This window comes from Prunus dulcis, chromosome 4, assembly GCF_902201215.1.
Source record: "Prunus dulcis chromosome 4, ALMONDv2, whole genome shotgun sequence".
NCBI lineage: Eukaryota > Viridiplantae > Streptophyta > Magnoliopsida > Rosales > Rosaceae > Prunus > Prunus dulcis.
Genome location: NC_047653.1, coordinates 9,383,971 through 9,410,090, shown reverse-complemented (window position 1 = coordinate 9,410,090; position 26,120 = coordinate 9,383,971). Strand labels below are relative to the sequence as shown.

The window sequence follows — 26,120 nt, the reverse complement described above, 5'->3', positions numbered from 1 at the left end:
AAATAAATTTGCAGAGAAAACTGGGCATATGATTCATGCCTCTGCCCCTTTCGTTGCTCCTGGCTTTTAGCCTATAATTTTGGAACTTTCTTTTTGTCCAAGCAAAAAGAAGTATAAAAGTAAATTATTTATAGGACATAATGTACAATAAATATATATTAAGAATGGAAAAAAAAAAATTCAACGAGGATTTGGGGATTGGCTTTTATTATTTATCGGTATTACTCAATTATTGCTGCCAAGTTGAAGTAGTTAGTACTTTTGTTTGCTGGCAAATAATTAGATTTTACCCAAAGGTCTTGGAATTAAACTAACAATACTGCTATTTGTATCACATTTACAGACTACTTTGCTGATCATCTTTCTAGTAGAGATGGAATCCACCTATGTATGTGGAACCTACTTATATTAAAGAGGTGGTCATCAAATATGGTAAAAATAGCGAAAGACACTTTTATGAAACGGAAATATCACTTTTTGCTATCCTTTGCCAATAGCATAATGACACGCGGAATAATTTTTTTCACATATCATTTCATTATTGACCGTACATAGCAAAACCTAAACTCTAATTCCTGATATAAGAAAGTTTTTAATGACAAATAGCAGCGCCCATAAACTAATCGCTGATTAGGATGTGATATGAGTCATGCAAACTGTCTTTTCCTTATAATTTTTATGAATTTTGCTTCAGGTTGTTCACGTCCTATAATTATAAGAGACAAGAGCTTCCGACCAAAAATAAATAAGATAAGATAATGGCTGATATAAGCAGCCAAATAAAATATAGAATGATACTAAAATAAAAACAAGAAAACCCTTATAATTCTGTTCTTTTGAATAATTGGTATTTTACTATTAGATATGCAGTCCCTGCCGCTGAGGATGTTTTGGAGGTCACGAAAAGTCATCCCAAAGACTGCACGCGATTAGATATAAAAAATACTGGTTTTGCCCTAAAGTATAAATTTGATCTGAGAACACATTATAAATAGATATTAGAAGCATGTTTCAACAAAATAAAAAATAAAAAAATTCTAAAAAATGTTTCAGCAAGGAATTAGATATGATCAGAATAATTCTTCTCATAATATCATGTATCGAATCAATACAAATTATAATGCAGATTCAATACGTAAAATATCCGACAGCACCGGTCCTAAATAAATCTCATAATCTTTAGTTTATTACTTCACAATCGTGTATCACAATTTTCTTGGAATTTTTATGTTTTTTCGGCCAACGCTCGAGAAATTTCTCATCCATCCCATTATTTTGATGTCCTTTTCAATATGTGCTGGAAAATATATTATTTAATGATTTTTCTTTCTGTAAATAATGATCATTCATGATCCTTTTTTTTTCCCCTTTTGATAATCCTTTCCTTATTCTATTATCCATGTGATTCACAGGATTTGATTTGGCCCACCAACCAAATTCTTGTGCTACCTGGACGTCCATAATTGCTTCTAAATAACTCGCATATGACAAACAAATTGATTGAAAACACGATTCTAATTTTTATTTTATTTTATAACGAAATATAAACTCTGAAACGTGGAGGGTATTTTCAGAATTATAGAATTTTATGGATCAAATTTCGAAGGAAATTTTGCATTCCACAGATTTTGATTTTTATTCAATCTCATTATCATAAATAAATAAATAAACTCACACGCACCCCATCTATCTTCTTGTCAAAGTAACAATTAACAACATCACCTTTGAGTAAAAGAAAATAAAAAACAGCATCACCTCTTAATGATTTAACTATTTTCAAGACTAAAAAAGTGATTAAAAGCAAGTGGTTTGGATTTGGAGCAAGAGGAATGCTAGCAATCTTCTCTCTAACATTCTCTTTTGGACATTCTCCATTCTCCTCATAACATGTGTCATTTTCTTTACACTTAAAACAATGACATTAATGCATTAGACGATATATCTTTTGTTCCCAAATTTACCCTTATTAAATATATTAACTTTATAGTTCCTTCAATTTACAACTTAACTTAAACAATTAAATTTAAAAAATAAACATTAAAAGTTCAATTAAATAAATATTTGAAAATAAAAACGAAGTATACTTCCCTGAAAAAAAAACTTTTTATGGTTTCAAAATTCTAATTAATAATAAAAGATAAAAGATAAAAAGAAACAGAAAAAAAAAAAAAAAAACCCAACCCATCGTGCACTGTACTTCTCACTCTCCTCCTTCAATCCATACCCCAAAATCCATTCTCCTTTCCCTCACCCAAAAAAAGTAGTAAACAGAATTTTTTTTATTTTTTTTTAAAAAAATCTGACGTTGATTTTGTGGAAGAATTTAAAATTCTCTTTTAATTTTTTAACAAGGTGAAAATAAAAGTTAGTTTGTCCAATGCATTTAACAAAGGTAAATTTGAAAAACAAAACATACATTGTCTAATGTATTAATGACATTGTTTTAAGTGTAGAGAAAGTGACACGTGTCATAAAGAGAAGGGAGAAGGTTTAAAAGAGAAGGTTAAAGAGAAAGTTGCTAGCATTTCTCTTTGGGGCAATTGCTTGGATTCGAGTTCTAGTATTCGTGTAGTTTGTGTGAGTTTATTATGCTATCGTAATTCTCAATAAAAAATGTCTGTAAAAAAAAATAGATTAAAAATATAAAAATAAAAAACCAATGTTTATTATTATTTTTTGGTCAAAGAAACCCGTGTTTATTAGACCCTAAATTATAACGTGGAGTTGATTAAGGTTAATTAATTGGGAGTTGGTTTTGTCTTTAGGTGGTACAGGGAGACAAATCTTTGGGCGGACCCTAATCTGCAGATTCTGGTTGGTAAACGACATCACAAACATATGATAAACGGGCTAAAATAAGTGTCGTCCTACCATGTGATTGGGGGCCCACTTGAAGTTTCGTCCGTATCATGCCAGATCAGCATCCCGTCTCCAAATAAACATACTCCATTCAAGTTTTCACCCGTGGGAAAAATAAACTTGAAAACGCCACAAGCTTCTTTTTAATTTTTTGGAGCACAAGAGAACTCCTCGCTCTCCGACCAAAAAAAATAAAAAATACAACTCCTCTCTCTCTCTCTCTCTCTCTCTCTCTCTCTCTCTCTCTCTCTCGGCCTTGTACTGTTCTACATCTGTGAATTTTCTAAATATAAATAAATAATAAGAGGCTGATAATAAATAAGGACCTGCAGGCTGTAGTTATGCAAAAGCTGTTTTCTACATCTCTCAAGCACTTGTGCTGCCAAGTTTAGACCTTTTTTGTTGTTGTTGCTTACCGTGGCGCAGAGGGGTTTAACTATAAGCCTCCTGGGTTTTATTTGAAAGGCGGATTTGGGTTTGTTGTTTGGCTGGTTAGTGTGGGTTTTGTGCAGAGTTGGAATTGAAGGCATTGATGGTTTTTTCTGCTTCACATTCCGTGTTCATTATCTGCCGAGATGCAGCTGGAATCGCAGGTATTATTCTCAAGATCCCTTTTTGAATCATGGGTTTTGTTTTTGAACATTGTCTGGATTGTTCCTGTTTTGGCATTTAAATTCTCAAACAAAGAAAACCCATGTTAGCATCCCACGAGACTATTATGGTTGACTTGAGGAACTTGTTGGTTTTTGTTCTACATGCTTCAATTCCTTATTGTTCTTGCATTTCTTGCAAAAGCAAAGGAACCCCTCTTCTTTTGGTGTATGATATTCCAGTGGGCCAATTTTGGTGGAAAACTGTTGGCTCTGTTGAATGAGGAGATTGCTGATTTTAGTCAAGTGGGCAAAAGTCTTCATATTGGTTCAGCAGCCCACATTGTGATTTTATTTCAGGATTGTTAGGTCAAAGTCGTTATCACTAAGATTTATAGAGAGAACGATCTTTGAAACCAGTTGTTTGTGCATGCGTTTTTCCTGACTGGTGTCTGTTTGAAATGTCTTTCTTTTCCCCTTTTTAGTAAAGTCCTGACTGGTGCCTGTTTAAAATGTCTTTCTTCCCCCCTATTTAGTAAAGAAATTTCAACCATAGGAATGAGGTATTACAGGAAAGCAAATATTGACGTGGCGTTCTACTGTCTTAAAAGGATTTTGGCTTCCAGAAAACAAGATGCACTTTTGCTGCTTACTCTAAACTAAGCTGTTGAATTCAGAAATGTGGGATTAGTCCATCTAAGTAGCTGCTGGATGCACCTTCTCAGAAATTTATTGCTTGTTATAATATTTGAGTTCTTGAATGATGCAAACTGCGCACAATGAGAAATTTAGACGTCACTAATTGGTATCGGAATAAAACAGAATTTTGGGACTAGACCACAGCTTTTTAGTATTAATGCATGGACATTTGAACAAGTCATGTCTTAGAACTTTTAAAAAAGAAACACCCAGATACTTTGGCAATTCTAAATATAAAATATTAGTGAGAACTCTTTCCCACTATTCGTATTCTGATGAAGTGTTGAATAGTATTGGGATACACACACATACACATATAAACTCTATTGTATTATATTACTGATGTGTGATGCTCCTGAACGCTGATGCGTGATGCTCCTGAACGCTATTACAAGGTGTTTCGCCTATGCAATGCCTCTCAATGCTGTTAAACATGTTGAGTTGACCCTGCGGTCAATGTGATTAAAAAAAACCTGTGGTTCTCTGTGATGTCTCGCAATTGAAAATTTGCGATTATATATAGTATATGTAGATGCACATATAAGGATTCCAGACTTACACTTGTTTTTAATATTTGTTACAGGGAACATATTTGCTTTTGGGCTGTTTCTTTCACCAATGTAAGTTTCATTGAGTTTGGTAATAATTGAATGTCAGAAAACAGGAAAGTGCAGTAGGATTTGTGTTCATTTACTCACCAGCTTGTGTTTTTAATTAACTTTATTTATTTTTACTTTCAGACACACATATAGAAGAATCATCAGAAACCGTTCAACTGAAGAGTTCTCAGGGCTACCATACATATATGCCCTTTTGAACTGCTTGATCTGCACATGGTATGGATCGCCTCTTGTATCTTCTGATAATTTACTGATCATGACGGTGAATTCAGCTGGTGCAGTGTTTCAATTAGTCTACATAGCCCTCTTCATAATATATGCTGAGAAATCGAAAAAGGTCACACATCCCTTCAAGATCACTAACACTTGTTACTTTGATGACGTTTCTGAAACCCTTTTTATGTTCTGAACTGTCATGAGTTCCCCCTTAATGTTGCTGCCAGGTGAGGATGCTGGGATTTCTGTTGGCAGATTTTGGTCTATTTGCAATCATAGTTTTTGGGAGCTTGCAAATGACTGACCTTGTTATGCGCCGGCTGATTGTTGGACTGCTTAGTTGTGTTTCTCTCATATCAATGTTTGCTTCTCCCATGTTTATAATTGTAAGTTAATCCAAGGCATTGATGATCTGTGTCGTTAATTTGGTATTAGTGTGTCTTACTCTACTTACTTTGTTATATTTTTGCAGAACTTGGTGATCCGGACAAAGAGTGTTGAATTTATGCCATTTTATCTCTCCCTTTCTACCTTCCTAATGAGCACGTCATTCTTTCTTTATGGAATTTTTAATTACGATCTCTTCATTTATGTAAGATTCCGTGAGCTCATTTTCTCTCTCTCTCTCTCTCTCTCTCTCTCTCTCTCTCTCTCTCTCTCTCTCCCCATAATTTTTTGCAAAGCTATTGGAGCTGTGAATTCAGAATACGTATTCCTAGTTTCCCTTGTCTTACAGTATCTTTCTTTATGAATTTCAGGTTCCAAATGGCATAGGAACCATTTTGGGGATTATACAATTAGCTTTGTACTTTTACTATAAGGATTCATCTAAAGAAGACTCCAGAGAACCTTTGATGGTTCCATATCCATAAGTTTTGCCAACAAGAAATCTGCACATGTGTTGTCTTTGAAGTAAGTGTTATCTTCTATCTATTTTATTCTGTGAGGCGATTTTCTATTATTGTTGTGGTTTTATAGCAACCGGAAACCATCGTCTTCTCATTTCTTGCATGTTCAATCCTTCTGAGTGTCAAATTTACACAGATAACTGCTATGTTCTACTTTTTGCATGCAAAGAAAGTGGTGGCCTGGCTTCCTCTGCATGGACGTGTAAAACGTAAAGCTAATTTTATACCAATCTAATTCATCCATGGCTGCCCATTTTTCTTTTCTTTTTTTCAATAGGTTGAAGATGTTATCTTGACATAACAAGGCAAGAAGGCTGAAGCGAAGAGCGGTGCTGATTACCAACCCGAAAACTAAAATCATGTTCTTCAGCCTGTCAAGCTCCTCTGTGGAAGTCATCCCCCTCCCTCTCCCTCGCCCTCTCCCCTCCATCTTCCGTTGTCTTTATGTGAAAGTGCATCTGCGTGTATCATAGATATTTAGAAAAGTTTGTTAGTCAAATTTTTCCTCGATTCATCTGTAGCATTCATGAATTGGTATTAGTTCAACAAAGTAATTGTTTAAGATCATCAAATCAACTTCTCGTCTTTGTCAAGTTGAAACCTCTAAAGCCTTTTTATATGGCTTAACAGCTTCACTATGGGCATCGATCAAGGAATAGAACCAAGTGAGGTCAAGGTCCAGATATGAAACCCACCCTGCGTGATTCGTGCAATCAATAAAGTGCTGTGGTATCAATTTCACTGTCCTTTCTCAGGTTATTTGTTTATGTAAGTTGTGATTGTGCCTACCTCATGCAGTATAAATTGATTCTTCTCGTGTTTCTATTTCATATTCTTGTCGGGAATGCAAGAAAATTCAATTGTCTTCTGAATTCTAAACTTTCTTGCAAGATAGCATAAATGTGTAACGTGTTAAATTGGCAAATTAAGTGAGAACAGATCGTCTAGCCTCCTAGGTGCACATTGAATATGTTGCTGGCTCTCTTCCCCTGATATTTCCTGTGTCATTGCATACAAAACCTTCATGATGTACAACACTGGTGATAGATCGCATGGTTGAATTTCGGTTTCATGTATCGTCTTCATTTTTCCTTTCACAAAATTTTCAGTTGTCCCACTTACGTGCACCTAATTAAAAATTGCCATATTAATTGGACAAAATTGCCCACGAAAATTGAAAGAAAAACATGTTCGTAAAAAATGCTACAGCTGTGCACGTAAAGGGTTGTTATTGCAGAAGATGACTGGCCCATATTACAACTGAAATCCCAACCACTCTCTTTTGCTAAAACCATTTCTAACATTTCTGCAGAGAAAATTACAGCAAGTCCCTCAAAGTTGTTCTTGCAACAGCAGCTGTTTTTTCCTGCACAAAGTATGTTGATTGAGAAACCAACAACAAATTCTCAACAACATAAAAAAGCACACACTTTTGGGTCTGAATTTATAGAGAGAGCATGAACAAGTTGATTGAACGGATGGAATTATAAAATGGTAAAAAAATGATCATTCTTTTGCTCCAGTAGCAACCAAGAAGTAAAATTGAAAGAAAAAGTAGTGCATTGGTAAATTTGATTTACCTGGTTTCTGGTTTCTTTGTGGGAGTGACAAAGAGGCCGACCTCTTTCATCATAGAGAATAAGGCCACTGAATCTTGGAAGCTCACATTTCTCCCCCATAAGTATTGGCCTTTGCCACACAGGGGAGTCTGAGTTATGGCTTCGCCACCCCACTTCAACTGCAACCCTTTTGTCCAGCAGCGGCTGCGGCGTCTCTCTCCAGCTCCCACCCTGTTGTCTCTCCTCCTCCCACTTGCTGGCTCTGCTCCACCGCACCGTGCTCACCAACGCCCCCTTTATTGACCCCCAACTGCAACTTGGCTCAGAGCCGGACAATTTGGGACCTGTTGCTGCGGTCTCTTGTTGGCTGCTGCTCATCACAATCTGCTGCTGTTTTCTCTGAGCCTTCTTTAGTAAAACCGTTGCGGCCATGCAAAGACCAATGACAGCAAAGGCAGCAGATACCAATAGGACGAAAGCTTCTTGGGTTGACAGCCTCCACTTGTCTTCTAAGTTCCACAAAGCTTCCATGCCTTTTTTCCTTTTGCATGTAACAAAAAAGACCAACTCTGGTTGATTTGGAAAGGTAGAATAGAATGATATCTTTTTGGGTAGACATAGAAAGGTGCAAGCAATAACTTTTCTTTAATTTTTTTTTGCATTGATGGTGTTGTGTTCACGTGAGGTCCACCGCCTAGCTGGGGGCTTGCTTGGTCTCTGCTGCAGGGCTTTGGCTTAGCCTAGCATAGCTTGCTTGCTCAGGGGAGAGGGGGTGCTCGTGCTTGTTTGAGTTTCAATTCAACCAACCGTTGGGAAATAAGAATGGCTCACCGTTATGGCTCTTAAAGGCAGTCACGAGGTCTTCAAGGTTGTTATTAAAACTCTAAATAAAACATGGCCCTTCTTTCTGTTTCTTTTTCTCTTGGATCAGTATTTTATTTTAATTTTACACGATTGATGTTAGAGAAGAGGGACTCGAACACAAGACATCAAATCGGGATTATTAACTCTGTTGTGGTTGATGCAGAGTTTCAGAAGCTGGTTAATTCAGCTGACTGCTTAGACTGTAAAAAAATGTCTTTAAGAAATTAAGAAGTGAATTTAGAGAAGTAATGGGATTGATCCTCATGTGCCTGCACTTTTATTTTTGATAGTGTACTACTATGTGCTTGATCTGGAATTTTCGGTAGTTAGATTTATAACATTGCTGCTTTGCATGTGACAATCAAATCAAGGTTAACTTATGCTTTAGCGCTGAGATCAGTCACATACCAAGAAGAATTCTGACTTATGACCTATTTCAATTTGGGAAGATAAATACTATTATAGAAAGCTCCTAATTTTATTAGGAAGCTACCTGCGTTGTGAACCGCAATGTTAGAGCTACTTTATTCTTAAATTCTCTGAATCTCCATTCTTATAAAAAAATGTCATTAGATCGAGAATTAGTTGATGTTCTAACAGTGTATCCAAACAGTTTTATTAACTTAATACCCATATTTATTATACAATATCTATTATTTAACATAAAATATTTAGTATTTCATATCTATCTACTAGCCGGTTAAGCTATAAACTCAAATGAAAAATGAAAAATTTGTGTTTATGATTCAGATGAGTTCAAATTCAACCCTAGGAATTTGATTGGGTTAGTAACTTTTTAACCAAGGCTCACTAATCCATCCATGTGGTTATTTCAAGTTAAGTTCGGAAAAATCATCTAACTCTTGGTCTAATAATATTTCTCTTCTAATATTGAAACATGAATTGGCCTTTAGGTTCGAAAATCCCATTGATTAAAAAAAAAATTAAATTAAAGTCCCGGCTGGTTTGGGTTAAACTTAAACACGTTCAAGCTGGACTGATAACACCATCCGTGAATTTTTTTTTGGGCCCAATATTTTCCGGCTACACAAAAGAAAGAAAAAAATAGAAAAATAAAAATTGAATTTCTATTTCCATCTCTCTCCCTTTTCGTCTCCTTCGCAAACCCGCCGAGGAAATCCTCAGCTAGGGTTTTTGAACCGCTCCGAGCTCGTTTCGAGCCAGACTCCATGACCAGGAGCCTCTCCTAAAGAGTCTTATAGCGCTCAAACTTCCGAAAGGTCCATAATTTCGATAACTCATGCCCTTTTCTACGGTTTCAATTACAGTAATGGAGTATCACTTACTTTAGAGTAAAAAATTAATTGTTTTTTTCGTTTGCCTGACGAGAAAGAGAAAAGATGATCAATTTGTTTGGAATGTGGTTATCCGAGGTTGGTTCAGTCCTGTTGGGTTCTATACATTGGGAAGTCTGGTTTTATTTCAATTTATTGCGTTTTCTTGGCAACAAAACATAGGGTTAGTAGATGGCCTTAGATTACATTGAAGGGTTATAATTCTTGCTGCGTGGCCTTGATGAAGGTTGCTGTTATTTATTAATTTTTATAAAGTTAAATGGGTTAGAAGTGAGAGCCTCAGAGATACATTGTGGTGTATTGTATGAGAATTATGCCTTCGAATGTTTAAGAATTGAGACTCTAGCTTAAGGGTTTGATTGTTCAGCTAACGTTTTATGTTTGATGATGGTTATTAGATATACCTTGGGAGATAATTGAGATTAGTTTTGATGTCATTCAGGTTTGATTACTGAAACGTGCTTGGTTGATACTTTGAAAAAATATTTTCATAGCTGAGTCTTTGAGTGAAAGAAAATCATGTCTGGAAGAAATCGTGGACCGCCTCATGCTGGACTTCCCCCCCAGGTGCATGAACCATTTGGAAGAGGACTTGGGCCGATGCCCCATCCAGCATTACTTGAGGAAATGAGAGAATCCCAACTTGGAATGGGTCCCAGACCACTTCCCCCTCACCCTGCGATAATTGAGGAGCATCTTGCGGCTCAACATCAAGATATCCAAGGTCTTCTAGTTGGTAACCAAAGGCTGGCTGCAACCCATGTTGCACTAAAGCAGGAATTGGAAGCTGCCCAATATGAGTTGCAGCGGATGGCTTACCATGTTGATTCACTGCGGGCAGACAAGGATGTTCAAATGAGAGATTTGTATGAGAAGTCTGTTCGTTTGGAAGTGGATCTTCGTGGAGTGGAGGCTATGCGGGCTGAGCTTCTTCAGGTTCGTGCTGATATCAAGGAGCTCACTGCAGCGAGGCAGGAGCTCTCGGGCCAGGCACAAGCAATGACACAAGATTTGGCTAGAATCACTGCTGATTTGCAACAGGCACCAGCTTTGAGAGCAGAAATTGAAGCTATGAAACAGGAATTGCAACGTGCTAGGTATCTTTTGCATGATTTATTGTTATGCTTGAATTTAATGTGTATATTTTGATTAATGTCTATGGTTGGTTTGCTTGAATTTGATAATTTTTGTTGGCATTTAGAGCTGCCATTGAGTATGAAAAGAAAGGATATGCAGAGAATTATGAGCATGGCCAGGTGATGGAAAAGAATTTGATATCGATGGCTAGGGAGCTAGAGAAACTTCGTGCAGAAATTGCGAATACTGAGAAAAGAGCACGAGCTGCAGCTGCTGTTGGCAATCCAGGTATACATTATGTTTTTAGTTTATGTTGTTAATTACTTTGATTTAAGATTTTACCTTTTAAATGTTTAAAGAAATAGAAATAAAAATAAAGAACTGAATCTCATTGAAAACACCATATCAGTAAATAGGAGGAAACATTAACAAAATATAAGTAACATTCTTAAAAACTTGGAAAAAATAGATCACGTCTGGGAAGCTCAATGACAAACTTTTGACGTGTACTGTGTACTGAAAGCTCAACCTTCCTTGAGCGGTGTATCAAAATGTACAAGCAGAAGCTCAATAAAAATCTAATGGTCATTTGTTTCTTGACTATCCTTTTATCATCATCCAAGTTTCATAAATTTGTCATTCACTTAAAATTTCTTCTTGTATTGTAAAGTTTTAGTCTCAACGAATGTTCTAGTCTAGAAATGGAATGATTTCTAATTGGATTTATTGAGGCTTAGCCATGTCTCAAAACATGATGCAAAACATAAAAAGGAGGCCATGGACAACTTGCTGAGTCTACTGACTTAAACGTTAATATTGTTTAGTTCGAATACTGACTAATGTCTGTTAAAAAGCCCACATCATCGGAGGGTTCAATTTGCGCCAGTTTCACATCTTGCAAGATTGATTGATGGTTTAGGCCTGTGTGATTATCCTGTACTTTCTGAACTTCATTGTCACAATTACATTGAAGCCAAAATCACAAATAGATGATGATGATCATTTTAAAATTTTATTTTCCTTGCAGCTTGGCATGAAATTTCTGTTGATTTTGTTTTTAAATTTTCTCTACAGGTGTAGGTTATAATTCAAATTATGGAAACCCTGAAGCAGGATATGCAGGAAATCCCTATCCTGCCAGCTATGGCATGAATCCCGTATGTTTTGCTCTCTTTCATGATTTAATAAAAGGCGCGCGTGTGTGCATGCCTGATTTAAGTAATGATGTTTCTTTTGTATGTGTCTTTGCGTTATTGCATATCTTTGTAAGCTGCAACTGCTTGCTATTATGTATGCATCATTTTTTTCTAAATGCCTGGATATGTTAAAGTTCCTCCCTTGATTTTCAGGTACAAGGTGGTGCTGAAAGTTTTCCTCAATATACACCTATGCCTGGTTCATGGGGTGCATATGACATGCAGCGAGCTCAGGGACATAGATAAACTTATTCATCCGTGATACCGAGCCGTGTTCTGACCGGTATCTTGGCTGCAGCGTATTAGATACTTAGGTCTGTGATTGAAGTGTTATCTCATAGTAGACATTTTGGAAAACTTTCTTGTTTATTTGGTCATTAGTAACTGTACCTAAACATATCACACATCATATTACCTTGATGGTGCAGTACACTATTCATACTTGGCGTTCTATGATGCAAATATTTGCACTATCTTCCCTAAATGCATTTCATTATGATCTCAATGTTTCTTGTTCTTATTTATGTAAAATTTGCTGCCTATCGTATATAAATAGTTTCTCTCTTTTCCAGAACTTTTATTTCTTTTGCTCTCTTCATATTTGCGATATTTAGTTTGTAAGGGTTTATTGTTGAATTATGTGTCTTCTGAAGCAAGAACTTTGCTAGTTCTATTCACAGCTCTAAGTTTATCGTTGGATAAATGCCAAAATTTCAGTTGTCCCTTGATTGTGAATTTGTCTCATTTACTTGGGAACTCCTTTACATAGCTAATACCACAGATTAATATTCTTCATGTAAGGATCGTTATATATTCATTTACTTCCTCTATTATTACTTGTTGTTTAAAGTTCTTACAGAAGGAATTTGTCGTTTAAGGTTAGTTTCTTGTTGCATCTTATCTGCCAGTACATTTAAAGGCTCAATTAGGTTTGTGCTAAGGAAGCTTACTTTCCTGTGCAATTTGGAATATTGCATAGTGATCTTACTTATTATCTGACTGCCTTTAAAGAATAGTCCTTTCTCTCTTGTTTTTTAGGACCATACATGTAATAATTTTTTTGCTTCTAAGCATCTATCTTTTGACCTTGGGTTCAGTATGTGCCCTCTCAGACATTTCCGTTACCTTGATCAAGCGAACTTTTTAGTTCCTATTCCTTCCAGCTTTTCTAATCATATGTCTGGTTTTTATTGAACTAATACTGATATAGCCTATAGGCATTATAGGGTGTAGGTCTCCAGGACCCATGAGTTAAGAATTTTAAAAATATTTTTGGGACTTTTAGCCAAAATGTTGTTAATCTCGTGCTAAATCACATCTGGACAGTGCTTCAGTCATGTGGGTTGGAAACCATGATCCTTACCTCATATGAGGTGGGCGAGAAACCAATTGTTTAAGAATGTTTCTTTTGACAATTTTGGTGCAACTTCTTCAATACATATGAGAACTCAAGTCCAGTAACATATTAGGTTGCCTTTTCTTCTTTGTCTTTTACTCTCCTTATCTGAAAGGGAGCTAGAGTTCAATAACAAATATAAGCACTTGGTGCAATTTGTTTTTTCCTAGCCTACCATCAAGATTTTTTTTCCTTTTCCTATGCCTAGGGTGTCAAGAGCTCATTTTGTATTAGGCTCTATACTGTTATTGTTCTGTTTGTGCTGACTACCATGTCCATTATTTTACATTTCGGTTGATCCATTTGCTCATCATAATTGGATTCTGGTATGTGCTCGCCAGCAGAAAACTCAGGAAAGAAAACTTTTCTTAAAGCCCTGTAAAGGAAGCAGATATCCCACACATTCTAAAACAAACATTCTGAAACTAACTACATTGTGTTTGTATAGCCAACATTTAGATCACCACGGCAGTGAATCAACTCTTTCTGTTATGTATTTGATGTTGTGGAGATTTTCTGGATTGATACCAGTTGTTAACTTTTGGTTGTCTTTAGTGAGACTGAGAGTCTTACTGCGAAAATTTAGTCAGACATTCTGTTCAAATGCATGTTAATGTATTTAAAAGAGTATGCTTTGTGTTGTAGTCATATCTGTTTCAGTTCGTAAACTAGGAATAAAGTATTTTTGTTGAATGTGTAGAAACTGTGGCAATCTCAATTAACAGTGAAACTGCATGTAGAATTTCCTGATGGTATCACAAAGCATACTCAAGAACAGATCAGTTACTTATTATATTTAGATATCATAGATGTAATAGAGTTCATACAACATTGTTTTATTGTTAATGCTAATAACCAAATTCATGAATAAGCTAAGTTGCGTTAGTGATACAGATTCCTAGATATGGAAGAGTTAGACGTGCAAGTGTTCGCAGTAGATACATAAAGTTCTTTGTTTAAACTTGTCAGCCACTAGATTTATTGTAGTTGTATTATTTTGACATTGTTGGGTGGTTTATGTAGCTCCTTCGGGGTAGACCAGACTAACGAAGTGATGTTGCTCATGAGTGCGCTTTACTAGTTATCCTCAAAATCACATCCTATAATCAATCACCAGTGCAGGCTCCCTGTGGAATGAGCTGCTCCCTCTGTCCCTGTCTCTGTGTCTGTCTCTGTGTCTGTCTCTGTGTCTGTCTCTGTCTCTGTGTCTGTCTCTGTGTCTGTCTCTGTCTGTCTCTCTCTCCTCCCTATTCTCTCTTATTGTGCATGGCTTGTGTAAGGAGAGGCCTTCATTTTTCCCTTTCCCTTTTGACTGGATCATCCTTGTAGGTTCTATAGTCATTCATTCCATTTATTAGGGCTGTGGCAAGACAGAATTTGAGGCAGGAGGAGTCTACTGGTTGAGGACATATAGCTTTTAGTTGTGAAAACATGACCTCTTTTTCTTATGGGTTTTACCATGAGTTTGGTACTCTGTAAGGAAAGGAATTCTTTCCATATCTCGCTTCTTTTAGAAGAACAACAGCAAAAATATAAGGGAAGCAATGTATTCATAGCATGTGGTATGCTGTTCATTGGGAAGACACTCAACAATGGAGCTGCAGAATCAGTTTCTGGTCAAGTAAGTGATTTAAATTTCTGACCTTTCACAGTCGGTTATTTCTTTGTTCTTCTTTGTTTTTCAAAAATCAGGTTTTTCATTAGAACCAAACTGATAGGTTTTGCGCCAAAGCCCCTTGTCAATGGAATTTTGTTGAGAAACTCCTTATGATCTGTGATGGAGGTAGTTTGGTGTAATTTCCTCTTTTTTTCCTCTTTGACATCTGTTGGGCCTTAGACTTCAAATACAGGGAATAGTGTTTTTTTAGTTGTCTTGAAAGTTGCACCTTGGCAGCATTGCAGGATATTTTGTTTGCTTCCTTATCGGGATGGGCAAGCTCTGACTGATTGGTATCCCTTGTCTGCTATGTGTGTATTTAGTTTAACGTTAAGTTGGAGTTTGCTTTCCTTTTTTACTGCAATGTATTTTTCCATAAATTGTTTGAAGCAAGTAATGCTGGATATGAAACTGGATAGCATTTTGGTAGACACAAAAACCATTTTGTGGTCATGATTGGATATTGAGTTTAGAATGAAAGGCTTTACCTCGAAGCACTGAGCTATCTTGTTATAAACTTAATTGAATATTGAAGCTTTTGTTCTGGAATGTAAGGTTGTAGTGAAGTAGCTGAGTTGTAGTGCGCTATAGAGCTTAATATCATCATTAAATTGATATGAATTTGAAAGTACTGAATATATGAAAATTTTCAGAGTATTCATAACTGAATTAGTCTAGGAGGTGCTGAGCTATTCAGTGGACATCATTCTTTCTTTTTCTAGGCAACATAAGGGAGATTACCTGGATTTGGATCATGAATGGCCTCCCCTTGGAGGATGGTAGATTGACCACCAGCTCTCACCTCAGGAACTTAAGTGGACAGCATTATCAATTGTTTGTTTACTACAGTGGTGCTTTCCATCAAGGATCACAACTTTATGCTCTTGAAACTGCACAGAGCTTTTCTTTTGGCATGTACAAGAGCATGGCACTTGTTTGGAAGATTATAATATGGCGGAACTTTTTTATTTGGGTTTCATTTTATTCATAGTTTTAAGATAAATAACCTGGACCCAGCTTTTTTTTGTTTGAGTTCTCATTACTTGTCTGATCTGATGTTTAAGCCTCAAGTCAGTGCTACCAAGTTTTCCTTCTCTGCCTGATATGTTTTCTTGTCATCATCTGGGCAGATGTTCATTGATTTAATTTTATTGTCACCTGATTCTTTTTCTTTTCTTTTTGGGAGGGGGATAGAGGTAGTGTTTTGCTAGTTGTATGTGTGCAAATATATTATACTCATTTTAGGAAGCTTTATATTGCAGCAGGCTTTAGCTGGAATTGTTACCTCAGTGCATACCTTTCCTGGGTATAATGGAAATATGAATCTGGAATTAATATTGTTTCGTACTGAACTTTTGGTTTAGTTATTTCTGTCTTTATGTCCGTTCTTCTCTTGAGTTCTGTTCACGATCACTTGCATGTTTTAGAAAATTAAGGAAATGAGTAGTTACCTTCTCCGCCTCTGTATTGTATTGGTACTATTCATACACAATAATGTATTTATTCAGCATGTCTTTATCTGATCTCTAACATTCTTCATGTATGTCTTCATCTCCAGGTTCACAACCTTTTGGCCCTGCAAATATGATGCTGCCTCCATGATTTCTGAATGTTTTGTCGTGAGGTATGATTAGTTGTTCAAAATTTTGTCCTTTTCTGGATATCATTTCGATGTTACTGCTATATTTGGGCTTGTAAATAAACAAAAATAAACATTATAATTGAGCTATAAGTACTTTAAGAAATGTTAAAAAAGAAGATAGATGCATGCTGTAACTGTGGAGAGGGAGGGGGGGGAGAGAGAGAGAGAGATGGCCGTTTAATGTGCAGCTATTTGCGTAATCTTGTTTGGAATCTGCAATGATGGGCTTCAGTTCAGGTTTGTTTCATATGTTCCTGTTTGGAAATTTACTTTTCTAGATGGAGATTACTTTTATACTAAATTAAACCATTTTTCCGCATGTGTGGGGTTTAATTGGCCGTTTAATGTGCAGCTATTTGCGTAATCTTGTTTGGAATCTGTAATGGTGGAATGGCTTCAGCTCAGGTTTGTTTCATATTTTCCTGTTTGGAAATTCACTTTTCTAGGTGGAGAAAAGAACATACTTTCAATGCGGCTACTTATTTGGAATGAATTTTCCAAAAAATTAAAAGGAGTTGGACAATTTCTGGTAAGCACATGGCTCAATGGTTCATTCAGAAGTCTTTGTGATCCTGCATCACTTTGATTAGCACATAACTCAATGCTTCTCTGAAGGATAGTGTGGGTTGTGCATTATAAGGGATGCATATTATGGAGTAAAGTTGAAGAGCGAGTTGGCTTTATGCGTGGATACAAGCCTCGTGTTCTTGCTAAAGCGTCTTGGAAAGGTAGAGCCATGATTCTATAAATAGTTGTGACATAATAGGTTAATTGAATGAATCTTCTAAAAGAAGCTTATGAGAAAAGTGGTAATAAAACTTTGACGGGAGAACAAGGGCTAAAGGGATTCATGGCGAGATTGTAAATGTTATTGAAGCAAAGGCAAGAAAGAATCAGGTTTAATAAAAGGCTGGCTCTGGTGGCGCAAGTGGCTCTTGAGAATAGCTACAAAGTTACTTTTAGGGCAAGCTTAATGAGAGAACTCATGTCAAGGTTTTGTAGGTTAATTAACGTTTAATTTCACATTGTCGGAAAGAAATAGAAAAAAGGAGCCAAAGGAATAACACTTCAATTATTAGGCGTCATGCTTAGACTATGAATTCCATCTCACAATCCTTAATGAGAGCTCAAGAGTTGATGGCATTGTGTTGACTTGAATAACAACGAGAGGGAGTGATTGGATTAGAGTAAGAGGAGGGTCGGCTAAAACTAGGGCCCAATTACAAGCATAAGTTGTGAGTCTTCTAGAATGATGAATTTACATACACAAGGCTGAAATTGAAAAAATAAATTATTATTAGACTTTTTAAAATTTTATGTTCGTGTACAATTTTCTGTGTAATTATAAGAATTTGCAATAAGGTTTCTGTTCGTATGCAATTGATCTTATAAGTTGAATTATATTCTCAGGTGGTGGTTTCTCTGCCGTGGCATAGGCCAAAAAGCCTAAGAACGGTTTCATTCCCTGTGCTTATCTGAATGGAACAAACCACCAGATGGTTCAAACTTATCTTTGGTTGACCATAAATCGACTTCTCCATTGTAATACCTCTGCTTTCATCCGAAGCCACCAGACACGATCTGGCTTGATTGGAAACAAACGCATTTTTTTTAATAGACAAATATTTGTTTTCTTCCAGACATAGAGTGATTATGTTAATATCCTTTCGCATCTTGAATTATGTACTTCATACCAAAAATATGAAATTTATAGAGTGGTGAAAAAGACAGAATCTTACTTATGCATGTTTTGATTTTTTGTTTTGTTTTTGGTTTCTTGGGAAGTCTTGAACATGTTGTGGCTACTCAAACGCATCTTCACTCAACAGCTGAATAATATCAGCTGGGAGGTAGGGTGGGTTGGTTTCAAAACAGAGTCGCAATTCAATTCTTCTCCTTGCATACTGGCTTGAGGCTACACCTTCCATAATTCAACCATTTAGATGCAGTGAGGGGCATGGTGACCGGACCAGCCCTGCCCCTCACCGCGGGCAGAAGAACTTCTCAAAGTGTGGTGCCCACATGAGAGCAAAGGTGGCGGGCGTGACTTGAAAATCCTGGCTTGGTTTAATTGTATAGAAAAGGTACTCTCTACTCTCTAATTGGCCTGCCTGAGAAGGTGGTGGTCCTTCCTCGTTTCCATTTCCAACTCACATTCAGTGAAACTTCAACACCAATTATTAAAATTAAAAAAATTGCATGTTTATTGTATGTCTTGGCACCTTGCAAAATGCCAAAATGCATATAACGTGCTATAGTTTGGAAAGCAGTTCACGATACAAAAACAAAAACACCGAAAGTGAAAACAAGTAGCGAGAGAGCGAGAGAGCGAGGGAGCGAGAGAGAATATGCGGTCGTCACTCTCACATCCCCACGGAAATACAGGCTTCAAATTCCAATCAAACCCCATTTCTAACCAGTCACCACTAACAGCTATATCATTCCCATTCTCTCACTACACCAAGACATCTCCTTCCCCATCTGCTTCTATTCAACTCACTCTAAGATCTCAATATGACTTACGAGCACAATTTCCTAGCAAACCCACATGGCTTCTACCCTCAGTTTCCTTTCCACCCACTTTAGCAACCAAGACTGGAAGATCACTGGCTCCACTTCAGTGTGGCATTTTGTCGAACAGCTGTAGCACCGACGATGGCAAGAGGAGTTTCAGGGATTGGGTTGAGGTGGTTGGTGAGGCCGTATCAACTGCATTTCCCATATGGGTTGCTTTGGGATGCCTGTTGGGGCTCATCAAGCCGAGTTCCTTCAATTGGGTCACACCCAACTTGACCATCTTAGGCATAACACTGACCATGCTTGGCATGGGCATGACCCTCACTTTCAACGACCTTCGTGGTGCGTTGGCTATGCCCAAGGAATTACTTGCTGGCTTTGTTCTTCAGTACTCGGTCAGTAGTTCCATTTCATACAATATAATCCTCATAATGATTTAAATCCCTACATTTTGTTTAATGCATATGGCTCATTTGGAACTTGTTAGCGTTGTTCAGTCTCAAAATTTTGAACCTTTGCTAAACATTGGCAATGCATTAGCATATGTGTTAATATCACAACAAACCTTTGAACAAATCTCTGATACTCTGAATGTCTAACTTCCTTTAACCCTGCAGAGTTCAGGCTCTTTTAATCTTAGGCTCCAATGTCAACAACTTGATCTTTTGAACATTTCTAACTCCAAGTTGTTTTGTACTGGGGCTGAATATATACGTCCTTCAATCTGTTTAGGAGCAAATTTCATAACACTTATGATTTCAATTCAATGGCATGTTCTTGCAGGTGATGCCTTTATCAGGATATGCTGTGAGCAAGCTTTTGAATTTGCCGTCCTATTATGCAGCTGGTTTGATATTGGTTGGTTGCTGCCCTGGTGGTACGTATGTTTGCCAGTCTTTTCATACTTATCTCTGTTTACTTCATCCTCACCTCTCTTTCTGAATTTACCTTCTTTTTTTTTTTCTTCTTTGCAGGAACAGCAAGTAACATAGTAACTTATATTGCACGGTACATGAATTATCCAAAATAGTATCATACAGTATTACCTTTTTCTTATCTGTGTCCAAAATCTACTTTTATCCTGTGTAATTTGCTGAAAGTTCCACTTTGGTGCTTTAAGTTTCAATCGGTATTATGTCAATCCCATAATTTCCAATTTGTGTCAATTACACCCCTCTAGTTTCAATGTAACAATGTCAACCTTGCACTTTTCAATTTGTGTCAACCCTGCACTTTTGTTTATCTGATCGGACAAGACAGACCGCTGCTTGTCTCCAACATGATCCCAATTTCACATGACAGTATTTTTTTGCCCAAATAATCTACTCCAGAACCATTAGTCTCGATCGTGTGAGCAATATGGTCACTACACTCCCTCTATGTTGCCATTAACATAGTTTGCTGATTGGATGGGTATGATTATCTTTATAAATATTTCAACATTGAAATTCCTACATTCAGCATGCTCCTTGTTAACCATCTTGAATGCTTATGCTACAGTAGTTCATGGGGTGGGTCAGTCCCCACCTACTGTTCAGCTGAGACTAAAATGACCAAACTACAACTTCTAAAAACTAGGGAGATCAAAGTGTACTTTACCTTTTGTTTTTCCTCTCTGGCCAGAGGATCTGATGATCGTATTGTTTTGCCAGTGGAAATGTGGCACTTTCAGTTTTAATGACAGCAGCGAGCACTTTATCAGCCGTGGTTGGTATACTGGCACAACTTTCTTTTCTTGTATTTTTGCTTTAAGGTGATATATGCATGTCCAAAATTTAGCACATCTTTTGAAAAATGGTTCGAAAGACAGTTTGAAGCCCGTTTTCTGCCCAAACTTACTGAACACTTACATCCTAACTAAGATTCCATCATTTCTATTTGCTTTCTGGTTAAAAGTTATGAGGCACATCCACTTTTCTCCCTCTGGAAAAGATTAGTTAAACTATTAATTATGAGAACTATTGTCTTCTGTTCGATTCTTAATCTAAAGTGATATACTGAAAGCTCATTTTTTAAATTACCAACTGCAGCCATATTTTTTACACTGATATACCTTACAATAATGATGAGAGTTTTAGAGTTGTCTTATATTTAGGGAGATATAGTTACTAGTGAGTCAACTTATGAGCCTATTTCTTTTTATGATCAAACCTTACTTTTACCAATTCATGTTGTAGATCATGACCCCCTTTCTCACTGCCAAACTTGCTGGTCAATATGTTGCAGTAGATGCAGCTGGGCTATTATTCTCAACATTGCAGGTAAGCTTTCAAACCTATTGCCTACTTCGTATGCTGCTACAAATTATATTAAGATACCATATGCTTTGAACACAGGTTGTGCTTCTCCCTGTATTGGCGGGTGCATTTCTGAATCAATATTTCCAAGGCCTGGTTAAATTTGTGTCCCCCTTGATGCCACCCATTGCTGTGGGAACTGTAGCTGTTCTTTGTGGGAATGCAATTGCCCAGAGTTCTTCTGCAATCCTTATGTCTGGTAAACAAGTGGTGCTAGCTGCCGCTCTTCTTCATGCATCTGGATTTTTCTTTGGTTACATTCTTTCAAGGATACTTGGGATTGATGTGTCATCATCAAGGACTATCTCCATCGAGGTTGGCATGCAGGTTAGCATCATTTTCTCATAGAGATGGATTTTTAAAAGAGAATTGGTTCTCATTTTCATCCAGTGATTGTTCACAGTTTTCCACTGCTAATTATTTTGGAGTGAACAAGGCTTTGCAGCAATTTGCTAATTTCATTCTATAGGCAAAGGCACATGATGTTTTGTGTTTATGTACATTATTCATGCAAGAATGTGTCATTTTTGTATCATGGTATAATTGGTTGTCTGTGTGTAATTAAACCTACTATTTCTGTTCTTGTATCGCCGAGTGTTCTTATCAAGTCTTCTATGTTTCAGAATTCGGTGCTTGGAGTTGTTCTAGCCAGCCAGCACTTCGGAAATCCTCTAACTGCGGTACCATGCGCTGTTTCCAGCGTTTGTCATTCAATCCTTGGTAGTGCCTTGGCAGGAATTTGGAGACAGAGTGTGCCAACGCAAAAGCAAGATTGAAATGTCACGTAGAAGCTTTAGACAAGCATTATAAAACTTTAAAACAATCCTTTTGTAATCATATGAGCTGCTAGTTGTGGGAATTTCATTGCACATTAGCTAGCCATGGAGCACTTGGATTTGCAATTTTGGTGCTTATCTTGTCTGTGAACAATTTGAACTTAAACATTTAACTTCCGTTTCAATGTGCTTCCTTTCGATATGATTTTTAACTCAATATTTCACATATAAAATCATTTGTTCATGAAATTACAATTATCAACGTAAAATATAATATACTAAAAAAGGGTTTTGAATTTGTATTATTTTTCTCTCAAATTGTTACCCAAACCAAAGCCCCACCCAAGCCCAAGTCCAAAAACAAAACCAGGCCTCACCCAACTGCTTTTGGTGCCAAAAATTCATCACACGCCAGATATTGATTTTTGCCCAAAATTCAAGTGGGCGCTGGTTTTTAAAACTCAATTGAATCCCAAAACTCAACCAAAATATTAGAACCCCGCCAAATTCAAATCTAACAACTTCCGTTTTCCCACCACCACACCAATTTGTTTGCTTCATAATTCAATTCAAATCCCAAACGTCAAATCAAAACCTCCAAAGCTCTCTCAAACTCTCACAAGCCCCAGCCCCCCTCAAATTGTTTTCCTCAACTTTCTTTCCCCACCAACCCCTACCAAGCCAACCAATGGATCAGAGATTCCATGGCCTGCCTCCTCTCAAGAGATTCAGACTTATGCAACAACAAGAGCAGCAGGAAGATACCCTTTTAGCCTCGTCGCGCCTTCCAGCGAAGAAAAGAAAAGAGGCATGGCACCAGCCCCTTCTCCCTGACCCATTTGCCGCCACCACTGCTGTCTCCACCTATTCATTGCCTGCCAAGAAAAGGGTTTGGGCCTTTCAGCCAGATTTAATCTCCGAGGACCCGCTTTCGACATTGGACCTTAATGTCGAGTACAAGGTGCCTTTTGGTGCAGAGTCAGAAGCAGTGGTGGAGAAAGAAGAAGAAGAGAAGGGTATTATTCATGAAAATGATTGCAGTGAAGCTACTGAAAATACCCAAGAAGAGAAAGGCCAAGAAATTACTGGTGATGAAGATGACAATGAAGAAGAAGATGGGATTGTTTGTGCTATATGTCAGAGCACAGATGGAGATGCATCAGATCCAATCGTGTTCTGTGATGGTTGTGATCTAATGGTTCATGCCACCTGTTATGGCAATCCCCTTGTTAAGGGTATTCCAGAGGGCGATTGGTTCTGCTCCCAATGCTCGCTTTCTTCTGCGTCTTCTCAATCCACTGAGTCCTCTTCTTGCTGCCTGTGTCCTATCAAGGGAGGAGCAATGAAGCACACCAGAGATGGCAGGTGGGCACACATCGTGTGCGCGCTTTATGTTCCTGAGGTGTTCTTCAAAGACCCCGAAGGCCGAGAGGGGATTGATTGCTCCAAGGTTCCCAAAAGGAGGTGGAAAGAGAGGTGTTATGTTTGTAAGAGTTCAAGGGGATGTGCTATTCAGTGCTCTGAGCTTAAATGTCCTTTGGCTTTTCATGTGACTTGTGGATTGAATGAAGATCTTTGCTTAGAGTACAGGGAAGGAAGGAAGCAGGGTGCTATTGTAGCTGGGTTTTGTAAAACCCACTCAAATCTGTGGAAAAAGGTAAATGTTTGTTTGTTTACAAATCACTTTCCTTTGAATTTTAGTTCTTTGGGTTTAAATATCATGTCTTTGATGGGGCTTTGCTAAATGGGTTTTGTTTTATTTGCAGCAAGAACAAACTGGGAAGTACAAGATTGTGGCTAGAGAAGACTGAAGAGCACAATTAGTTAGATTGTGCAGATTAATATATAGAGCTTTGTGGTATGGTATACAATGGATCTGCTGGTTAGTGTTTGATTATTGGTTCTCTCTTTTGGGAATTACATGTTTCCGTGAGTTTCAGATATCTGTAGGGATTTAGTGTTGGCTTATTTGATTATTATTGTGACTGGTGATGTATTTTAATTACATTCTAACTTATTGTTGGTGCATCTAGCGCTCAAGCTTTGAGCTAACTGGGTTAGATGAAGATAAACATTAGAATGACACTTCAGTTTATGTGATGAAAATTTGCTCTCCATAAATGGGATTTTAAATTGTATTCATGGTGTTGTGAGTCTTTGTCCTCTTGGCATTTGATGTTATAGGATCATTGTCAGGTTTCATCTGAATAATATTATTTACAGTTATCTGAGAGGAGATGTCTGTTTTATGAATTTATCATTCAAGCAGTCAAAGGAATATCATATGCCAAATTGAATGAAACCATTAGTGTTGGATGATTATGACTGTTGTACTTTATGAGAACCAAATGTTGTACATCATTATTACTGCACCTACAACCAATGTCTCTCTGTCTTTTAAGGATGTCTCTCAAAATTTTAGATATGTGGTCTGCAATTTTGCATCCCAGTTTATGATATAAAATTCTGCATAAGTTAGATGAAGGAAGACTTGGTTACTAGAAAATGACCAAAACTTGGGTTTGAGTCTTTCATTTATGCATATGTGCAATGGATTTGTAGCTTTCAGCTCCTGCATATGATTGACTGGTTAACCAAGGGATCTACAAGTCATACCTTTTGAATTGCAGGCCCTCTGTTATGAACAAGGGACATCTCCGGGAAGTTAGGCATTCTCAGTCAAGGCCATTGCTTTTTTCCTCTGGCTTGGTTCTGAGCATCAGTTTGAGATCCAACACCTAATAAGCCTTTTAACTGCATACCTTTTGGACATTAAGGATAAAAACCATGTCAATACAGTGGGGGGACTTAGTGGCCAATTCTACTATTTCTTTGCCATTAGAAACCACCTCAATGTTTGAATTGAAGACATTTACTAGTCACAGTTTCTAGATGTTAGGACATGTATTTGATGATTATAATAAAGTTAATTGTTCTTCTTCTAAGCAGGATTGCTTAAGATTTATTGGGACATTGAAATAGGCAAATTCTGAATGACCAATTGTAATTGCAACAACTTAGAGTTGCATTTTTCAGATTCAAAATCCCCGGCACAACTATGAAAAAATGTTTAGTCCCTATGGCACTCTTGATGGTCTCTATCTCTACAATTATGTTTTCTAATAATTACAACCATTACAGTTTTATTTGTGATTCTCTGGACCTGAAAATGATGTTAGAGCCTAGTCTTGGCGCCCCAAATTTCAAGATTCAATGCTTTGACAAGTCTAGATAATTTGATGTAGGCTTTTAGATTGGGTTTCTAATAATCAACTGCGAAATATTGCTTGTTAAACTTCCTTACAGATGGAGGATGCTGGAAATTCCATTTAGCACATCCCGATAATTACGTGCCTCTGATGTGTCTGCCTTGTTTTTTTCTAGTTTCTAAGATGCAAAAGTCTCGAGGCCAAACCTAAATGGACTTTGCATCTATCCTCCTGCGGGCAATTTTGCACTTCAAATGTCAATACACAGCTGCAGGGTACGTAGCTGTCTGTACTTAGGCGACGGTCATAAACCAGAGCTTAATGAAGGAAGAAAGTCCAAGAGAGCTCTCGCCCCTAATTAACAACTTTAAACTCAAATTTAACGCTAATTATAATGATTCTTGTTTGATCTACATAAAAGCTATATGCCACTTTTCTTGCTAAACCAAAATAAAATAGTTAAAAGGTTTGAATGGAAACTTGAGGAAGAAGATTCAAATAAAGTGGCCTACCGCCCACGTGTGAATGCCTCGTTTGAAATATTTCCTCCTTGTTCAGTAATTCAACAGCCTTGATCCATTAGCTAGCATTTATTGCATCTTGGGTTGACAAATGGTATTTCCCAAGTAATATGCTCTATATTGGATAACACAAATTGACTTTTTATTTCTCTGCATCAACTTCTCACCACATTTCTCTATAAATACCTTGCATGGTTTGGC

The 26,120-nt window shown here is 37.2% G+C and overlaps 5 protein-coding genes across 19 annotated transcripts; 4 read left to right on the top strand and 1 right to left on the bottom strand.

The window, feature by feature from the left end:
- The first annotated feature begins 2,968 nt into the window (after positions 1-2,968).
- LOC117626613 (bidirectional sugar transporter SWEET2) lies at positions 2,969-6,722 on the top strand. Of its 2 annotated transcripts, XR_004585599.1 has the most exons (8): positions 2,969-3,452; positions 4,732-4,768; positions 4,889-5,105; positions 5,212-5,370; positions 5,457-5,576; positions 5,743-5,896; positions 6,170-6,426; positions 6,523-6,722. XR_004585599.1 is itself a non-coding variant. In XM_034358381.1 (7 exons), the coding sequence occupies exons 1-6, from the start codon at positions 3,392-3,394 to the stop codon at positions 5,854-5,856; spliced, it is 708 nt and encodes a 235-aa protein (XP_034214272.1). In that variant the 5' UTR covers positions 2,969-3,391; the 3' UTR covers positions 5,857-5,896; positions 6,170-6,722. The 2 variants fall into 2 exon arrangements, 1 of the variants encoding a protein (XP_034214272.1); XM_034358381.1 differs by having other exon boundaries at positions 6,170-6,722.
- A 426-nt stretch (positions 6,723-7,148) lies between these two features.
- Positions 7,149-7,992, bottom strand: LOC117626612. The gene is made up of 2 exons (XM_034358379.1): positions 7,473-7,992; positions 7,149-7,258 (listed from the first exon to the last, which is right to left on the bottom strand). Exons 1-2 carry the CDS (start codon positions 7,980-7,982, stop codon positions 7,211-7,213), a joined length of 558 nt encoding a protein of 185 aa, XP_034214270.1. The 5' UTR covers positions 7,983-7,992; the 3' UTR covers positions 7,149-7,210.
- A 1,300-nt stretch (positions 7,993-9,292) lies between these two features.
- Positions 9,293-18,345, top strand: LOC117623950 (protein FLX-like 1). 13 transcript variants are annotated; one of them, XM_034355014.1, is made up of 10 exons: positions 9,293-9,556; positions 10,074-10,728; positions 10,833-10,996; positions 11,783-11,865; positions 12,058-14,921; positions 16,516-16,836; positions 16,952-17,004; positions 17,112-17,128; positions 17,220-17,327; positions 18,010-18,341. In XM_034355014.1, exons 2-5 carry the CDS (start codon positions 10,151-10,153, stop codon positions 12,148-12,150), a joined length of 918 nt encoding a protein of 305 aa, XP_034210905.1. In that variant the 5' UTR covers positions 9,293-9,556; positions 10,074-10,150; the 3' UTR covers positions 12,151-14,921; positions 16,516-16,836; positions 16,952-17,004; positions 17,112-17,128; positions 17,220-17,327; positions 18,010-18,341. The 13 variants fall into 13 exon arrangements, with proteins under 13 accessions (XP_034210905.1, XP_034210907.1, XP_034210903.1 ...); XM_034355016.1 differs by having other exon boundaries at positions 17,215-17,327; XM_034355012.1 differs by having other exon boundaries at positions 16,516-17,004.
- A 579-nt stretch (positions 18,346-18,924) lies between these two features.
- Positions 18,925-22,382, top strand: LOC117623949 (probable sodium/metabolite cotransporter BASS1, chloroplastic). Its single transcript, XM_034355002.1, has 7 exons — positions 18,925-19,511; positions 19,900-19,993; positions 20,091-20,124; positions 20,769-20,823; positions 21,294-21,377; positions 21,453-21,740; positions 22,037-22,382. The coding sequence occupies exons 1-7, from the start codon at positions 18,948-18,950 to the stop codon at positions 22,187-22,189; spliced, it is 1,272 nt and encodes a 423-aa protein (XP_034210893.1). The 5' UTR covers positions 18,925-18,947; the 3' UTR covers positions 22,190-22,382.
- Positions 22,383-22,771: 389 nt separating this feature from the next.
- Positions 22,772-24,925, top strand: LOC117625907 (protein Jade-1). 2 transcript variants are annotated; one of them, XR_004585465.1, is made up of 3 exons: positions 22,772-23,846; positions 23,956-24,071; positions 24,820-24,925. XR_004585465.1 is itself a non-coding variant. In XM_034357494.1 (2 exons), the coding sequence occupies exons 1-2, from the start codon at positions 22,878-22,880 to the stop codon at positions 23,998-24,000; spliced, it is 1,014 nt and encodes a 337-aa protein (XP_034213385.1). In that variant the 5' UTR covers positions 22,772-22,877; the 3' UTR covers positions 24,001-24,397. The 2 variants fall into 2 exon arrangements, 1 of the variants encoding a protein (XP_034213385.1); XM_034357494.1 differs by lacking the exon at positions 24,820-24,925 and having other exon boundaries at positions 23,956-24,397.
- Positions 24,926-26,120: the final 1,195 nt, after the last annotated feature.

What these genes read in the sequence shown, in the direction of transcription:
- LOC117623949 (XM_034355002.1), top strand. Translation starts at nt 18,948, where the DNA reads ATGCGGTCGTCACTCTCACATCCCCACGGAAATACAGGCTTCAAATTC. An exon ending in ATAGTAACTTATATTGCACG is followed by an intron (nt 20,125 to 20,768) that starts GTACATGAATTA and finishes TTGTTTTGCCAG; the next exon opens with TGGAAATGTGGCACTTTCAG. An exon ending in CGAGCACTTTATCAGCCGTG is followed by an intron (nt 20,824 to 21,293) that starts GTTGGTATACTG and finishes TTCATGTTGTAG; the next exon opens with ATCATGACCCCCTTTCTCAC.
- LOC117625907 (XM_034357494.1), top strand. Translation starts at nt 22,878, where the DNA reads ATGGATCAGAGATTCCATGGCCTGCCTCCTCTCAAGAGATTCAGACTT. An exon ending in ACTCAAATCTGTGGAAAAAG is followed by an intron (nt 23,847 to 23,955) that starts GTAAATGTTTGT and finishes TTTTATTTGCAG; the next exon opens with CAAGAACAAACTGGGAAGTA.
- LOC117626613 (XM_034358381.1), top strand. Translation starts at nt 3,392, where the DNA reads ATGGTTTTTTCTGCTTCACATTCCGTGTTCATTATCTGCCGAGATGCA. An exon ending in AGATGCAGCTGGAATCGCAG is followed by an intron (nt 3,453 to 4,731) that starts GTATTATTCTCA and finishes TATTTGTTACAG; the next exon opens with GGAACATATTTGCTTTTGGG. An exon ending in ATTACGATCTCTTCATTTAT is followed by an intron (nt 5,577 to 5,742) that starts GTAAGATTCCGT and finishes TATGAATTTCAG; the next exon opens with GTTCCAAATGGCATAGGAAC.
- LOC117623950 (XM_034355011.1), top strand. Translation starts at nt 10,151, where the DNA reads ATGTCTGGAAGAAATCGTGGACCGCCTCATGCTGGACTTCCCCCCCAG. An exon ending in CAGGAATTGCAACGTGCTAG is followed by an intron (nt 10,729 to 10,832) that starts GTATCTTTTGCA and finishes GTTGGCATTTAG; the next exon opens with AGCTGCCATTGAGTATGAAA. An exon ending in CCAGCTATGGCATGAATCCC is followed by an intron (nt 11,866 to 12,057) that starts GTATGTTTTGCT and finishes CTTGATTTTCAG; the next exon opens with GTACAAGGTGGTGCTGAAAG.
- LOC117626612 (XM_034358379.1), bottom strand. Translation starts at nt 7,982, where the DNA reads ATGGAAGCTTTGTGGAACTTAGAAGACAAGTGGAGGCTGTCAACCCAA. An exon ending in ACAAAGAAACCAGAAACCAG is followed by an intron (nt 7,259 to 7,472) that starts GTAAATCAAATT and finishes TACTTTGTGCAG; the next exon opens with GAAAAAACAGCTGCTGTTGC.